The sequence below is a fragment of the Lonchura striata genome, chromosome 3 (assembly GCF_050655825.1).
Source record: "Lonchura striata isolate lonStrDom1 chromosome 3, ASM5065582v1, whole genome shotgun sequence".
Taxonomy (NCBI): domain Eukaryota; kingdom Metazoa; phylum Chordata; class Aves; order Passeriformes; family Estrildidae; genus Lonchura; species Lonchura striata.
This window is the reverse complement of record NC_140705.1, coordinates 89,865,167-89,882,736: the sequence shown is the minus strand read 5'-3', so window position 1 is coordinate 89,882,736 and position 17,570 is coordinate 89,865,167. Positions and strand designations below refer to the sequence as shown.

Below are 17,570 nucleotides of genomic sequence, written 5' to 3'. Positions count from 1 at the left end.
TTCTCCCCCTTGCTAGGTTTGTCTCCAGGTGTTATGGAGCAAAACTGGAATGTTTGAGATAGCTCTTTAAAAAACATCACTAAAAGCATAATCCTGTCCACCTGCCCATCAGGAATCCTCCTCTGCACTTTAATCCTCGAGACTGAATTGATGTTTAGGCTTTCAGCTTCAGGACATGCTCACTTCATTGTCCAAGGCTGTCCCTGTCAGCAGGGTTCCCTTGGGAAAAGGCTTGGCCATTCCCATTGAGGGAATAATTTTTTGTATCATTATCCCATGTACAATGCACCTCAACTACCTAAAAGTACCAGATTTAAGACCTACAAACTTTGTGTTTTAAGTCTGTATAGGGGAAAAATGGGATTGATGAAGGAGGAGTTTTTTGGAGGTTAAGAGTATGGAAGAAAATGAGACACTCAGATTTTAATTTTTTATTTACTTCTTGTAAATAAGAATCATCCAGCACTTTTTCCTAGGTGATTTCTTGGGTAATCGATTCCCGGTCTCACATGAGTATTTTTGGGGGGCCTGTTTTTTTGGTTGTGAGCACCTTTGAAATCTTAAATCCTTTTCAATATTCTCAGCTTTTCCTGAGCCTTGAAGTCTGCAATCTTTTGTGGATCTTGTGATTTCAGCAAAGATTATCAGAAGAATGGGCCAATTTAACAACTGGAGTGGGGAGGGGAGTTAAAATTTTCCCTCCTGTGTTGGAGAGCAGGCTCCAGCCCACTTTGTACCCCACTGCTGGTTATTGTAACAGGAACATTGCTAGCCAGGCAAAGTTCTCCAAAGCAACAGTGCAAATGTGTGTTTCACCACTAAAAAGTCTGAAAGAGGTCCAAATGTACAAGAGAAGCTGCCTGGACCACTTTGGTAGTGGTTCTGTTTCTGGTGGCAGTCTCTCATACTCAGAAATGCCTTGTCTGTATTACATGATATTTGTGGCCAAATTTTGATTATTCTGTATTATTTGGGGTAAATCAATTTGGATTTGTCTTCTTGGGGTGCTATGACACCAAAGCCTAGTCAGACATATGGACCCTATTAAAAAGTTTAGAATGCTAAAAGAGCAATAAAAGTCAAATGCTGAAACTTAAATGTGGGTAAACTCAAAACTGACTGTTGCTCATGGCTTCCAGTGGTTTCCAGCAGCATTCCAGAAATGATGTTTAACTGGACTCCAGTTAAACTGCTAGCTCAACGTTGGAACGTGAATTTTGAAAATTCACGATCTTGTTCTTAATCCAGTCCCAAACTTGGATAAAAAAAATTAATTTTGCCCAAGTCTTGCATTTATCTAAATTAGAAGAAGTTGTTCTCTAGAAGAACTGTGCTGGCACTTTACCAGAGCAAATATACCCAGATGAGGACAAGTGCAGCCAGGGGAGGGGGAAGAGGCCTCCTGGGGATAATACAACCTTGGCTGGGATGGCACACAGAGAGAATCAAGGTCAAGAGGAAGAACAAAGCATGCAAGAGCAGGAGGCTGATGATCTCTGTAACCAGGCCACTGACAGGTCTTGTCTTCAGCTTGGAAGCTAACATTTAATTTAATTTAAAAGAATTCAATTTAGTCTCTAGTTTAAAAAAAAAATAGTGTGCAGTAAAAGGAATCAGACTTTCAATATTTCGTTCTGCTCAAAAGCAAGAGTGATTCAAGGTCACCCATGTTCTGCTGTACTTGAGCTTGGCATGTGACACCATGCTCCAGAAGGTCCCTTCTGCCGACTCCGGTGTTTGTGTGGGGCTGCACTCAGATCAGACAGCTGGTTCCTCAGGAAAACCATCTCTGAAAATGTTCTGGCAGTTCACTTTGAGTCTGCTGTAGAAGTTACTGCAGGGCCTGCTTGAGGAAGAAAAAGCAGAGAGAAAAGTGCAAATTCAAATGAGGTGATGCAGATTGTAGAGTGAGGTATTCCACAGTAACTGAAATCATCTTGGACACAGAAGGTTAGGCAGCACAACATCAAGTGAACACTTACATGTGGGTACACAACATAAAATCCTCTGATCTACCTTTAGATGGACATCAAGCTTTGAAATTGGTTCTGTAGAAAAGTGTTCATTAATTCAAGCAGGAGCAGAACATAATTGCAATGTTCTGGACTCCTTTTATTCTTCCATTATGAATTCTCAGGCTAGCTGGAAAAGATGAAGCAACCAGAAAAGGCTTTGCAGGGTCCAGTACATCTGTGTCATTTTAATAACTAAACCAGTTAGCTATTAAATAGTTGTTATTATTATGGAAACTTAGTGATGTAACCGGTTTAAGAGCTAACTAGCTCATGCTGGTCAGATTTCTATCAATAGAAAAGACATAATTTAGAAAAGACACTGTCAAGAATTAAAATATCTATACATTAAATCTAAGGAGAAAGATGAGTACAAAGATTCAGGGAAGTTTTTAGGTTTTTACTCAGTCTTCAACCTCTCTCTTGCATTACTACCCCTTGTTATTCCCATTTGAAATACATTTGCTTTAACATGTTATGTGGATTAAAGTGAGAGACAGACAAGGAATCTGTGTCTCCTGTAAATTCTCAAGTTAATTTTCTGTATTAGTTTAAAATAGTAAAAGGAAATTTCAGCAGGGAATATTTAGGTATAGCTATCTTTGTTGATAAGCCTGACTTGGAATGTGTTTCAAAATCAAGCAGTGACACAAACTCTGGGTGAAACATCATTCTAGTATATTCCTGACTTGCACTGTAGTTGTTCCCTACCTGTTATTTACAGTTAATTATCTGCTACTTTTGAACAGCAGTGGGATTTTTTATCTTAGTTTTACTAAGTGATGCCTAGAGGATTATTTGGAGTTGAGCATTCTGTGGCCTGGAGTGGGAGGCTACATGAACAACCACCACGGTGTTATCAGCCGGGATAAATATGCACATGGAATTAAAAAAAAAACAGAACTGCACTGCCACAATGCCAGCAGATTTATTTCTGTGGCAGTGGAAGAAATACGAGACAGATACTGAAAAATTCAAAACAACTTTTTTTTTTCTCCCAGCCTTCATTTGGTGATTCTATTTGACTTTCTGCTAAACTATATTGCATCTGCATTGCGGCTATTAATAGATTTGCGTTTTTAATCCCGTGTACACGTCGGTAAACTCGAAGCGTTCAGAGTAACACACGGACTCACCACTGGGTGGTACTACAGAAATAAAAAACAGCGCTTCATACTCGGGAAGTGCCTGCTTTGGGGAGAAAAACCAGCCAAGATCAGGATCGTGTGGTCCATATTCCAGATACATGTACCTGGGAGACGGAGCTTGGGAGATGGCAAAAAAAAAAAAAAAAAAAAAAAAAGGTTGGGCTATTTTTTAAAATGGAAAACACATGTTTGCCTGAAAATTTGTCATGCAAGGGTTTGAAACCTCGTTCAAAACGAACCCAAGTCAGAGTGAACTAACCGGTAGTTTAAACAGCATGAATAACGTATCCTTAATTAAAGTTTTTCGTTCATTTTGATTTTGTATTTTATTTAGAAAAAGCTATTTCCAGCCAGTCACAGATGCCATTACAGACTGTATAAAATAAATCACGGTGCAAAAAGGGGGGGGCAAAAAAAAAAACCCCAACCAACCGAAAAAAAAAAACCACCCCCAACAAACCAGGGCGGAAAACTACAGGTAAAAATGAATTAGTTATTAGTAGAAAACGCTACCGTAGCCCTCCAAACGCCCATTCTCGGGGTCCGGGTCGGCGGCGCCCACAGGTGCCCCCGCTCCCGTCAGCCGCGCTGGGCGGGAAGGAGATGGCGGCGGCTCTTCCGTCCCGCGCCCCGACGGCGGAAAACGCCCAGAAACCAGCCAAAAGACCTGGAAACGCGCCTGGAAGCTGGGAGCTTCCTCGCCACAGAGCTCGGCTTAGCGTGCTAAGCGCTCTCTTCAGGCGGGAGGTCCCCCAGGCAGCCCGGCCAGCGCGGCTCCAGGCACCGAGGGAAGGGGCGGGCAGAAGTCGCTCCCCCGCCGCTGTCAGAGCGGCGGCGTGCGCGCGTTCCTGGCGGAGATTCCCGGCCGCGGGAGGTGGGAGAGGGCAGGAAGAGGCGCTTCCCGCCCTTCCCCGGGCGCGCGCCCAACCGCCACCGCCGCCGCCGCCATTTTACACTCCCGCCCCCTTGCCTCCTCCTCCCCGCTCGCCATCCCGCCGCTCGGAACCGCGGTGGGAAGGCGGGGCGAGAGGGAAAAGGGAGGAGGAGGGACTCGGCCACCTTCGCCTCCTCCCGCCTGGTCGGAAACTGCCGAGCGGCGCCCGAGCACCCTGTCCCCCCCTTCGCTCCCGTCGCCTCCTCCTCCTCCTTCCCCCTCAGCAAAATGGCGGCGCGTGGTGTCCCTGGGAGCCAGTGAGTGACTCGGCTTCTCCTCCTCCTCCCCGCCGCTGCCGCCGCCGCCACAGGCTCATTTGCATTGATCAGCCGCCCCGGATCCCAGACCGGCCCCTGCCTCTTCCCCCCCCTCCCCCCCCCCCGCCCTTCCCATTCCTTCCCGCCCCCTCCCTCCCCTCCCCCCCGGTGACCCCCGCCCCGGCCCCCATCAATCATCAATCAGCAGCACCGAGCGGATCAATCAATGGTCGGGAGGAGGCGGCGGCGGCGGCTGCTGCTGTTAATGAACAATGTGTGAGAGCTGCGCCGAGCTGCTGGAGGTGTTAAATGAGAGTAAGTGCGGCCGCCCTCCCCCGCTTCCCTCCCCCCGGGCCGGGACCCCGCGGACCCTCCTCTGCACCGGGTTACAGCCCCGCTTCGCCTCCTTCCTCGCCTCTCCCCGCCCGCCTCGGGCCTGCCGGGCGCGGGGTTCCCTCTCTCCCTTGCCATGGAGGAGCTCCCTCCATGCCCTGCTCGGCGCTTCCTTCCCTCTTCCTTCCCCGCGGCCTGGGGCGGGCCTGCCGCCGCCGTGTCCCCGCTCCATCTCCCCTTTCCCTCGGGATCCGCATCCCCGGCAGCCGCGGCGGGGCCTGGCCGGGCTGAGGAGCTGCCCGGGAGCCGCTCCGGGGCAGCCGGGCCTGGGCTGGGTCCCTTTTAACCGGCAGCAGCAGCAGCGAAGGCGGCTCGGAGCGATCCTGCCTCCCCCTCCCTATGCCTGGCCTCGGTACGCGGTGCAGGTGCTTTTCGGGCACCGATTCTCCCGAAGCTGCGAGGGAAGCGGCGCCTGGAGGAGCCTGGCTCGGTTTGGCGAGGTTGGGAAGCTGCTGCCGGGTGTTTGGCTTCAGGGGTGGTCTCCGGCTCCCTCCCGAAGTTTCCTCTTTACGAGTGTTACCGGCGGGGTCGGAGGGGTGGTACAGCAGGTGTTCCCCCCGCTGCCGGTGGAATCGGCGTCTGGGGCACGAAATTCCCTGTAGGCCTCGTGTATCCCTTGGAACCTGCGCTCCGTGGCAGCCAAGGTACCTTCCCAGCTTCTCAGGAGCTCTGCCTCGCGAACAAAGACGAAAAAAACACCATTTGTACGGATGCTGAGGAATTGAAACAACTTACCAGCTGAAGTTTGTGATTAGAGGGAAGTTTAACTATCTCGGATGTTAAACATGGCATTTTTCCTGGTTACACTCTGCAAATCCTGTTGCAGCAGTGTGGAGCACAGAATACTGCCTAGGACAGGGTTTGGGTAGAGTTGTCTTCACTCTTCTGAGGCCCACTTCCATGTGCTGTTTGTTCTTCCCTAGGGTCCTGCAGGAGTTGAATGTTGACCTCTTTCTTGCTGGGGAAATAGGGTGTTCAGTGATTCATTTGAGAAGTAAAAATGCAGGTGTAAAAGTAACTTCTAGGAGAGTTTGGAGGCTGGATTAAATCAGATTATGTTGATATTATAGCAAATGGTTATTTAAACCATTCCAAAGGTTTAAAATAAGACTAAATTATCAGTTGTCTATGAGGACAGCTACTTGTTGGAAGGAAAAACTTCCCTTGCTTTGGATGGATTGATAAGTAATCATTGCTTAAATTTGATTTGGGTTGGTATGATCAAATAGAAAAAAAGTTGTAACATTAAATTTTATATTTCAAGGAATCCCTGAAATTCCAGTATGAATTGATTTTTGCAGATGTTTTAAGGTAATTGGGATTGATGAAGACAGATATTTCCCTATAGATAAAGCAATGTCTTCAATCACTTTAACAATTCTGTTTTAATGTAGATATATATATATAAAACTGGAGTATGGATAATGTAATGGTTCTGCATTATATAAGATATAGCTTTGCTATTAAGTAGAAGGAAATATGTCTTTGAAAGTCAAAATTCATTAGGAAAATTCTGCAGTACTGCTGCTATGTAGTTAATTTCAAAAAATGCTGCTTCAGTGACATTAGCTTTGGGCTTCCCTTCAGGGAAGGAAGCCCACTGTAAATCAGCAGAACTATTTGGTGTGTGTGTTTGGATACAAAGACATGTGATGGTGCTCCCTTCTCACTGGATGAGACTGAGTTGTGAGGAAGGGATGGTTTCTTTTATAACTTTCAGTTGAGTCTTTGTGTTCCTTAAGTAATAATGAAAGGTATATAATACAAAAATGACGTCAAGCTTTGGTTTTTAAAACACTGCAACAGAAATGAAAAGTGATAGTAAAGAATGAGGTCATGCCCAAAATGTGTGAGCTACAGGCTGCCAGCAGCTTCCTTTGCTGCCCACGGAGCGTTTGGGATCAGCTCTGCACCTGAACTACCCCAGCAGGGTTTTCAGAAAGGTCCATGAAACAGCATCTTCTTCCTTTTGGAATTTCTTGCTAAACCACACATTTTTACATGGGTACACACTGGCTTTTGTCTTCATTTGCTCTGATGTTTACAAAATATGATTTGGTATCAGTTGCATTGCAGGTGACTTGGAAAGGGGAGTGACAGCAGCTCGCAGCCTGGTGTTTGGGAAGGAGCATGTGGGAAGCTCCTGTTTCCTTCGTAGGAAGTTCCCAGCTGAGGGGTGACAGAAGGGTGAAACTGAACAGCTCTACCATCAAACAGACATATTTTATTAGAAGCATATTAGTCCCACTGCAAACTGCTACAGTATTAACCCACACCCGTAACTGCAGAGCTGGGGATTGTGTAGGCCCAGGGTTATGTCCTGAGAAGGCTCTGGGTCCTGTGTCCTAATTTTGTCACAGGTAGTCAGTGGCTGCCTGAGGTGCTGAACTGGACACCTGTGGATTGGTAAGCTTATTTTTTTGGCCAAAAATGTGTAAGTATGCTTGTATGTATTTAACATACATTGCTCTGCTTAAGCATGAGAAGCAGGCAATATTCTGTGGGCAAATCAGCAGTGTTGGGTTTTTTGGTACATGTTTATTTTTCTTCTCTTGCAGCATCTTGATTTTCAGCATTTGATCTGCATGTTCAACCCAGTAAATTTCCTGATCTTGAAGTTGTTTCCTGGGAAGTAGTAATTTTAAGTTATGGTTAGATCCAGGAGCTCAGTAAAATGTACATTCCCCTATGAAATGTCCAGACTTTAGGGGAGTTTTTGCCCTATAAGACAATCTGTTCAATCAGAGAAAACAGTCTTAATTTCTCACTGTAGGTTCCTTAGCATCATTTACATTATCCCAGGCAGGGTTTAATAGGAGTAAAGTCTATAAAGAGTCTGATTTTTCTTTAATTAATCTTCCACAATATAAACATTTTTAGTAGCTTTTAATAGAAGAAAAAAAAAGGGAAGACACAATGGACAGTTTTTTAAGAGAAGGCCACTTATTTACAAAAGGCTTAAGAACAGATTCTCATGGCATTAATTATAGGGGCTCATTTAAATGTGCACAATTTTTACAGCAAAAGTGCATTGAGGACATTCTGTGCTTTTGTGTTAATCTACAGCATTCTGTATCCCAGAATGAACCCTGATACACTTTGCATTCCTTGGTTTCTTTGGATGCCAGGTCTTGTCAGTCTAGAAGGGTTTATATTGAGTTTCATTTATTCTTGAGTAGTATTTACATTTCTGTGCTGTCCAGAGGCCCTGATCAGGACAGTTCTGTTTTGCTAGACACTGCAGGGATACCCAGATAATCTTAACCCTAAAGTGAGCCAGAAAACAAGTAAATGGAACACCAGAGGTGGGTTTGGCTGTCTCAGGTCTCTTAGAGGAGTTCTGCAGGGTGCTGTGTCCCACCCGGGGCCGCAGGCATGGTTTGAGCTCCTGTAGATCTTCGCCATCTCCGTGGAAGCTTCACACCCAAGTGTTGAGGATGTGGTGCTCGGTGCTGAGTGTTTGTTGAGTGCAAGGCTTTCCTGGGAGTACCTCTTCTTAGCTGGAAGTGCCAGTCTGGTTCTCAGACCAGTCCTGAGTCAGCATCCCTGCAGTCCTGGCCGTGGTGTGTCCCAGAGTGCCCAGCTCAGCTGTGTTGCTATGAGGCTTCCCTTTGGGACTTGAGTTGATCTTGATGTATGTTGACTTAAAACCCCATAGATTATTTTGGTTTAGGTTTTGTTTGTTCTTCTGGTTTGGTTTGGGTTTTATAAAAGTAAGAAACAAAGATTACAACATGGAAAAATAGGTTTTATTATGTAGTGGCAGCTGTGGTTTTAGGTTACCTTGGTAGGCCTCGGTTATTCCCAGTTCTTGGTTTCTGGGAACAAAGTTTGTTTTCCCAGCATTCTGCTTCACTTTTTTCAATTAATACCCCTTTAGCCCATTTTTTTTTTCCTAGTCAGCTCTGAAATCTTATAAAATCATTTCACACTGATGATTAGAGCCTTCGAGATGTTATTCTACTACAACAGCTTGCAGGCTATTATTCTCCTTATGTTTTCACTTTAGTAAACCAGAAAAATAAAACCCCCAAGGACCAAAACAAACTCCCCCAGTTTACTGAAGTATAGAGATTAATGTGGACTCGCACTGTTGTTTTTCTCTCTGTTATGACTGTCTTCAGACCTGCTCCCATAGTGATCAGGTCCATAAAACACAAGTGCTGGACTGCTTGACTGTTCGTGTTGTTTCAGGATAGCCCTGAATTTGGATGCTGGAGATTCTTGGCTTGACTTGGTGTCATGTTGGTCTGGCATGTAGGTTGTACAATGAGTAGTCTTGGAGGTTGGATTGAGGGTATATTTACCTTGAGATAGGTGAAAAATTGTGTTCCAAAACATTCAGTTTGCTCTTTGGGATCTGGAGAGGATCAATATTTTATACTGTGAGGATTCAGATATTGAGGATGTGTTATAAAATTATTACAACTATTGCATCATTAACATCACTTGATCTTCAAGAGCTGCTCTCACTTGTTCAGTGGTTACCTGTAAATTTCAGGATTAATTTTTCTGTTTTGTGCAGATCTAAGGTTTCATTTGGCTCTTTGATGATTCCTTTTGTGCAAAACTGTAGAAGTTCTCTCTCTTGCATGGCTTTTTTTCTTGCTTCATTTTTTTGCCTTTTTTAAAAGATTCATCCTTTTTTCTCCTTAAGTGATATTTCCATGTTCAGAATCTCTGCAGAGATGCTATGGATGATTTATTGGGGTAACCACCCAACCTTTTGGATCTTTACTGTCTCCTGTTGAAGAAAAGAAAGTCACTTATTTATAACACTGAAATTCAGTATTATTTTTGTGTTTACTTTAATCTTTGACCCTTTTTAAGGCAATGAGCAACCAGGCCTAAAGGAAAATGAAAATAACCTTTTCTTTATAGCAGAATTGCAAAATTATAGTTATGGACTGTGAAGTGCTGCTCCAAATGAACTGGAGTAAACAGGAAAAAAATGGAAGGAGAAACTTGTATCCTCACTAATTGTGAACTTTCTAAAGTGAAGGGGAAGGTGACACTAAGACAAAGTTGGTTTGTTTGTAATGGAAGGAAAAACTGTGACTTTAATAGTTAACAGGCCTCTATTTTTGGAAAGATATGTCAGCTTTTGTTCTGTACAATTATTTTGGTTCGTGCTATTTGATGTGATCAGGAATGATTTTGTCCTGAGACTTTTCCTGTTCAGGCTGCTGCTGAACTGGTTCCTTCTCATAGCTCAGGCCACTTGATCAGTGGTGCTGAAGATGAGTTACATAAATCCCGTTCTGCTGAGTTTTGTTGTGAGTTACAGACCACTGAGATGTATTTACTGACATGCTTCTCTTTGTATACAGGAAAATCTTCTGTTGGATAAGTACTTGGAGTAATATCCTTAAAGCCACAAGGTTCTAGCATTGTAGAGTAGTCAGGAGATAAGTTCAAGGAAAATGAAGAAAGCAAGAAAGGAAAAGAAAAGCATCCCTTGCTTCATGTCCAAAAGATAATTGATCAGTGTAGAACTTGAAGTCATCATGTTTCCCATATAGGAAGTCTTCCTGTTTGATCATTCTTTTGGTGTGTTTGTTGCTGTATTGTTTTCCTTCCCTAAGGGTAGTTTTCAAGTCACCCAAGTCCCAAGCAATTCCTGAGCCAAATCCAAGACAATGTGCTTTAGGCCCTACATTGTTGGTGTTGGTTCTTCTGCCATAGCAGCTCTTGGAGCTGTCCTTGGATGCAGAGGTGGTGCAGTGTTGCAGGCACAGCAGATGCTCAGGCTCTGTCACTCTAGGGTTCAGGAGCTTGGGGAGCAGACCTGGCACCATTTCCCTTGGCCTGCCTTGAAGGTGATGCCTTGGCTTTGGGAGATTAGTTTTGTTTGCCAGGAGACACTTCAGGGCATTATGAGTTTCAACCATTCCTTTAATTCATAGAATTCCTTTTTGCTTCTTTTTCTTCCATGTTATTGCTAATACAGACTTTCTATGTTAGTGGTTTTAATTCCTTGCTTACTGGATTTCTCCATGTCACTGCAGTTTGCTTCTGTCTTTCTGTGTTCAACTAGCATTGAGTCAGAAAAGCAAATCCTGGAATAGTGTTGTGTGTCCAAGTGATGAGCAGGCTGTGATTTGGCATTTTAGTGATTGGGAGGGAAGATCAACGTTTACTTCTTGGTTCCTTTTATTTAATCTGTTTTCTTCTCTGAGTTTTTTTCAGGTAGCTAATAGGGATTTCTGGAGCCCAAGCTACACCTTTGTAGTTGTCTAGATGCTGAGACAATGTCAAAAATACTCTTACCATCCTCAGGAACAAGTGGTTCTGCTGATTACTCACTCCTGCTTGTTATCAGCATCCTACAGTTAAACAGAGTTGTGGCCATTTAATTTCTGTAGTTTAAGCTTATATTGAGGTTATTTCTTCTTTCATTTTGTGCAGCAAATTGGCAATTGAAAACGTGAAGAGGTGAGAAGCCATTCTTTCCACTTTGTTCCTTTCCTTGTATGGGAATTGATTTGCAATCTGAATGCTAAACACAGACATGCAACTGTGAGGATTTCTGTGATGTTCTTAACACAGTAAAAATATCCAGCTTGTTGTAGATTTACAGAGTTTTATTTCTGGAGTTGTTCAGATCTAGCATGTCTGGTGGATGGTGAGCTTAGAACTGCTCATGAGATTTAGTGCTGAAACAACTGGTGGAAGAAGTTGAAACTTGTCGGAAAAAGTCCTTGTGGAAAATGCACCTCTGGGAGTTGACCGTTCTTCAGCTAATTTGTAGAAGGGCTGTGAATAAGACTTGAGAAACCTGTGCCAATTGAGACTCATTTCTAGATCAGCATCCCTGCAGATCATTGGTTTCCATCAAGGAGGTAAGGGGCAAAACATTTTTTGCCTTTTTCCACACATTGAAGAAGCCTCCAGTTCATTGCACTGACTTCCACTTGAGAGTTTTTAATCTGTGTAATTGTGAATAGAAACATGCTTTATGCTGTGTTCAACACTCATTGTCTTTATATTTGTGTTGTGCTGCTTGGCTCATTTTGGGGGGATTTGATTATCTTTAGCAAGAGTTATTTTCATCTTCAGCAAGTGATCAGTTGCCTATTTATTATGCTGTGATACGTAATTATTGAATTCTTAATTTAAAAAAACATGGTTTTCACCAGCAGTGAAATTACTTTTAAGTGGGTGTGAACTTGAAAACCTGGTATTTTTCAGAATAATTTTCTGCCTTTAGTCTCTATTCTTTGCAGATCTCCTCATCAAATTTTGTTCTAAACTCTGTGGGCATCAACAGAACTGACAGTGCTTTCACATCTGTGCTCTGTTTGGAGAAGCTGTGAACATTGCTGAAAATGGACAGTGAGGTGTTTTCTAGGGAGTGCAGCTCCAGAAAAGCTTTAGAGGGGCAAGAATATCCATATCTACTGAGGAATTTGGGAAATGGGCTGTCTGTGGAAGGCTTGTGGAGCACAGCTTACCCACCCTTGTCAGGCACCTGTGTTCTGACAGGAGGTGTGGTGGGATTCCACTCTGGGTTTGCAGGCAGCAGCTGATATGAGAAACTGAAAACTTTATTCTTATTTCTTGGAGCTGTTTTGGGATAACAATGGGGAGTGTGAGCTCAAAAGTTTGATAAAAGTAAGTTCTCCTGCTTAGTTGAAGGATGGTCAGTGCAGTAAATCCTTTCTGTATTGTCTGGTCTCTTGAGTTTTTTCAGAGTTAACAGCAAACTGTTGCTGGTTTATTTTGGGTTAAACATTTTCCCTCTGAGCTACCTTTTTTCCTTTATATTTGAAATGAAACTTGTGCCAGAGTATTTCAAGTCCTAAGTGTCAGTGCTTGATCTGTGATACTTAAGAGTAGATGCAGTCTGATTAAGCTGATCAGAAATTGAAATCAGTGTCCATCAGTGTCTTGGAAACTCGGTGGGTCTGAAAAACAGTGCCAGTTTGAGTCTTTCCAGAGTGACTTATCTTTGAACTCTGTGTAGCCATAGCTATGCTTGCTGATATGAGAACTGTAAAAATATTTGTTTATATCAAAATGGCATCTGTAAATACATTTTCTGGTCATGGGGGATGCTCATCATGAAACTTAACTGCTCTCTTGGATAAGCTTGTATGGACCCTGTGCATTGCTTTCAGCCATCTTTTATTTCTCTTACTTCTTTCAACCTATCATATTTTAAAAAATATATAATTGTTTTAGCCAACAAATTACCTAATACACCATGTGTTTGAGAGAATTACTTTTGAGAGAATTACTAACTACTGATTATCTGGCACAAAGGAATGCAAAATTTGAGTGTATATCTGAAAGTCAAGTGAGACAGTGACTTCATTGCTAGCCTGTCCTTTCTCTGAATTTTATTGTCCTTTCTGAATGAGTGGAGCTTGCACCTGTGCTCATGGAAACAAATAAAGCCTTGGATTGCAAATGCTGAGCAAGCTCTTCCTGGGCTTTCAATGAACTGCCCAAAGCTCCATTGAGGATAATGACCCAATGTCCATTTACCTCTCATCTCCTTGTTTAAGCAGGCTTAAATATACTCTGTAAGAAATTAATTAATCATATTTGCCTCTCACAGATTTTGTCCCAGAAACCTGGAGCACAGTCATTACATGCTTTTATTGTAAATCTACTGGTAATTTGTTGCTTCTTACGGGCCAGGGTGGCTCAGTTGTGGGCCTTTTCTTTCTGGTTGTGGGGGAAAGCTGCTGTTGTTGTCTGAAACTGATTCACAGTGTGCCAAGTAGTACAGCTGAACTAATTTGCAAAGTTCTCTCTTGAAAATAGAATGCTTCCGAAGTAGGTATTTTAGTTTTTTTGTTCCTTGCTACTTTTAATTAAAACTGATAGAAAACCTCTTTAGTTTTTGGAACTTTGTTCATGCAATTAAATCTTAGTTCTACTTAAAAAGTAGTCTGATAGACTAAGTAAAGTGTCTTCACCTTAAAGTAGTATTTTAAAAGAAGTTCAGAGCTGGACTATTAGAGGAAATTATTCAAACCCAGAGTCATTCAAGTATTGATACATTATGTTACTGAAAGGAAAGAATGCAAGTACTCTCTTGTAAACTGAAGGCGAGCAATCCTTTTTCTGAGCAGTAGTTTTTGCATTGACACTGTCAGCCCTAGCTCTGAAATTTACCTTGGGATAATTAGTGATATGCTGGGAAATGCTTGAATTATGCAGTGCTTGTCCAATCCTGCATTGATTCCTTAAGAAACTTACAGTGACTGTTGTCAAAATATTAGGATGGGCAGCCTGACTTTCCACATCTAGTATGTGTTTTGATGATGTCAGGCAGACTTGATTGCGGAAATACTGCCTAAATTGAGCTGGGTTTTTTTGCTTGTTTTGTTTTGTTGGGGTTTTTCTTAATTGAAAAAGGAACTATGACAACTTCAATACAATGAAAAAAACACAGCCCTCCCAGGATTGTAACATCTTGTCTTGGAGTCAAAAGCAATTCACAATACTGAGTTAAAATAGGACTCTGAAATTGACTGCTACTTTTTCTGGGGGTTTTTTTTTGGTTTTTTTTTAAACTCCAGTGAGTGGTACAGATGCTTTGAAATTGCTTTGTGGGTTTTTTTTTCCTTAGTGGTACGTAACTTGCATTTCCCTGGAGAGGGAGGACTGCAATATCTTGGCTGCTGAGATTCCCAAGATAAGAGAAGCATTAGGAAGTGCAGTGCAGAGATCCCACAGATCCTTCTGTCTGACATGAATGACATGGAGCCAGTGCTGATGAATGCTGCCGGACCCAGTCTCAGCCCTGCTGTGCTGCCAGGCTTCCATGGAAATGCAGCAGCCTGGACGTCCCACTGGCCAGGAGCAGCTTTTTGCATTCCTGCTGTGCTGTGCTGGGGCCAGAAAGCCCTCTTAGAAGATGGGGGTGTATAAAGGACAATGTGGAGACTCTTGGTCAATCTTTTTGGGCCAGCAGAGCCAGAGCAAGATGCAGTTTGGCCGGGTGAATTCCATTCCCAGACAGATATCCCACAAGCTGGTCTTACCCATATCCTACTGGTGTTTGATCAAAAAGTCCATATGTGCATTACACAGTGTTTAACTGATGGAAGCTCATTCTGCTCCTTGAACCTGTGATGGGAGTCTCTTACTTCTCTGTATCCCTGCTACTCAATGCTGCATGGGATACTGCTTCTTCCTCAGTCATTAGCATAACCCAACCTGAATTATGTATTTTACATTCCCATCTTATCCTGGCCAGATTGCCACTGTTAGGCATCTGTGGATTCAGTATTGGTGATCTTTGAGCTGTGGCTCACTGAGTGGCAAAAGTGAGTTTACATGGTGTAGTAACTTAGGCTTGGTTTTGTGTGCAAGGTGCAGTGCTGCTGCTAGACCTGGCCTGGTTCGTGTTGCAGCACAGATTGTTCTACATTTGAGATGCTGTATCTAAGAGTTTTTTAGATTGTGGTTCACTAGGATAGTTCTGGGTAGAATTAGCTCCATTGTGCTGGGTAGATCTGAGTATTGTCTGATAATTGGTATTTGACTGCATTTAAAACAATGTGGAACTGTTCCTTGAAGCAGTGTCTGTGGCAAGTTCTCTTTGAGAAGGTGGAAATTTTAAGATGCTTTCAAGAAGTACTTTTTTGTTTTTGTTTAGGTGGCCATCTGCAGCCATTCTAAAGGGGGCATTTTAACCCAAAGCAAACATGGCCTAGCATGATGAAAACTTCAGGGTGGCATCACTCTTGCAAGGTGCCAATTCTTAAATGGCATACAGCTGCCCAGCGAGCTGCTGCTGTTTGGCTCCAGAGTGCATTAACTTCTTAAGATTAAAGGAGAACAGGTGTTTGCTGGAGAAGATAGAGAGGTGGAATGGGAAGGAAAATGTAGAGATAGAAAGAGGGAACTTGCTGGTGTTTGCAGAGAAACAGAAGATAAAGGCAGCAGTTACCTGAGGTCAGCTGATTTGCCCTGTTCTGGTGAAGTTGTATCTTAGAAGTGCTGTCTGGTTGATGAACATACCAAGGCCGATCCTGCTCTTTGTGTATAACTGTACTGTGCACTGGAATACTGAATTAAAACTCCTCAGGTCCTTCTGATCTCAGGGTGTGAGGAATTACTCAGGTGCTGAATAACTAGCAATGATGTTGGGACAACAGCTGAAACTGTTTTTTCCTTGGTCCTTTGAATAGCTCCTGTATTTCCGTTCCTAAGAACATAGTATTGCTTAGACTTGCAAGCCTTTGCCAGTTTTGTTGAAATTGCCTTTGTTCAAAAGTTTGTCTGACATTATCACATTTTGTTTTTTTCTAGGGAAATGGGACTTTTAAAGTTGCTAATTCCCGTCTTTAAGCCATTATGTTGACTTCAAAATATTTGTGTTTTAATATTTGTATACTTTATAATAAAAAAGATGTAGACTTAAAATGAATTGAACTGTGTTACGGGGTGGAGATGGTTGTAGGTATCTGTAATGCTCTGGTGCTGTGATGAGTGTGATCATCAAGGTAGCATTAAAGGCACTCAAGCACATTAACTAGGCCATTATTACAGAATTTTATTGTGGTAGAGTTTGGGGTTACATATCTGATTGTTCCTGGCATTTGAACACATGTTTCTAATACTGAGGAATTAACTTTTTTTGCTTTCTAGTACATTCTGCAGTTGTGTTTCTCTTTGACTGTGTGTATACAGTCAGTATTCTGGGATGCTTTTTGTTACAGAGACTGAGACTTAGAAAGAAGACTTTATCCTCACTGAAATGCTGTAGGGAAGTTTGGCCAGTTGAACTTGATGCTGACACTGTCCTATTAAGTACTTGTCAAGGATGGCTCCATAAAGGTTGGGAAGAACTCTGGAGAATCGATTTAAGGCAGTCATGAATTCTTTATAATAAAAAAAGTAATTATAGTAGGTTAAAGTAGAAAGCCACAGAGTTCAGCATCTCCCATTCCCTATCATCTTACATGCTGTTGATCCCAAGCAAAAGAAATCTCCTGTTAATCACTGAAAACATCTCAATGTATTAAAAAAATGTGCTGGGTCTCTGTGTGAGCAATGGTACTCACACAAAAAATTACACATTTATATATGTGTGTGTATATATATATATACATATATATATATATATATATATATATACACACACACGTATATACATAGAGATTTCTTTCAAGATTAGTAGTATTGTTCCTAATGCTGTTTTGTTTAGTGTATGGCTCATTTCCTCTGTTTATTCTGTATCAGTGAGCAATTTCTGATACTAATGTTCATTCTCTAAGTGATCTGGTCTTTCCCATGAGAAGCTGATTCCAGATGAGGCTTGGAGGAGGGAGCAAAATCCATATGCAAGTGGACCTCATCACAGTTTGGACTATGGAAAAATTAGAGTTACAGGTGTTAAATAAGTGTTGAATTATTTACTTTTGACTCTGTTATGTTGCTGAAAGTAGAGAAAGTATGCTTTACAAAATGATTATTTGTGCTTATCATTTGATTTTGTACTTGTTATGATAAGTGACCTTTGGATACAAGATATTCCCTGCAAGTCCAGCATGATGGTTTCCTTGAGGTCTAATTACAGTGTGTTCCTCTAGCTCCCAAGTTCTTGCTAAAAATGCACTTAGGAGCTTAGCTTCCTTTGGCCACAGTTGTATTTTGAAATTGTATTGCCTGGTTCTTTGCAGTTGATTCGTATTTTTCTCATCTTCTGTTGTGTTTTTGGTTTAGTCAATTTATTTATAGGGGTTTTTCTGAGTTGAGGAGCTTGTGTTGTTTCTAGTATTGTAGCACACTTTTAGCAAATCGCCCTTCTGTGAGAGATTGGGTAAATCACCCAAGTTCTCATTTAGAGCTAGCCAAGTAAAAC

General features: G+C 42.4%; 1 protein-coding gene and 1 long non-coding RNA gene across 13 annotated transcripts in view; one reads left to right on the top strand and one right to left on the bottom strand.

Annotated features, from left to right (window-relative positions):
* Window positions 1-416: 416 nt before the first annotated feature.
* LOC116183373 (uncharacterized) lies at window positions 417-4,271 on the bottom strand. Of its 3 annotated transcripts, none has more exons than XR_013339661.2 (2): window positions 3,674-4,271; window positions 417-1,843 (listed from the first exon to the last, which is right to left on the bottom strand). It is a non-coding gene; the product is annotated as an uncharacterized LOC116183373 (long non-coding RNA). The 3 variants fall into 3 exon arrangements; XR_014954419.1 differs by having other exon boundaries at window positions 417-3,277; window positions 3,674-4,120; XR_014954420.1 differs by having other exon boundaries at window positions 417-3,264; window positions 3,674-4,120.
* Window positions 4,272-4,457: 186 nt separating this feature from the next.
* Window positions 4,458-17,570, top strand: part of USP34 (ubiquitin specific peptidase 34) — a 115,664-nt gene continuing 102,551 nt past the window's right edge. For 9 of the 10 annotated variants that reach the window (XM_021527497.3, XM_085576967.1, XM_085576968.1 and 6 more), the window contains exon 1: window positions 4,458-4,666. In XM_021527497.3, the coding sequence (XP_021383172.2) occupies window positions 4,624-4,666 (43 nt within the window). In that variant the 5' untranslated portion in view covers window positions 4,458-4,623. Of the gene's footprint in view, window positions 4,667-4,953; window positions 5,097-17,570 lie in introns of those variants that run through there. The other variant, XM_085576969.1, reaches the window with a different exon arrangement.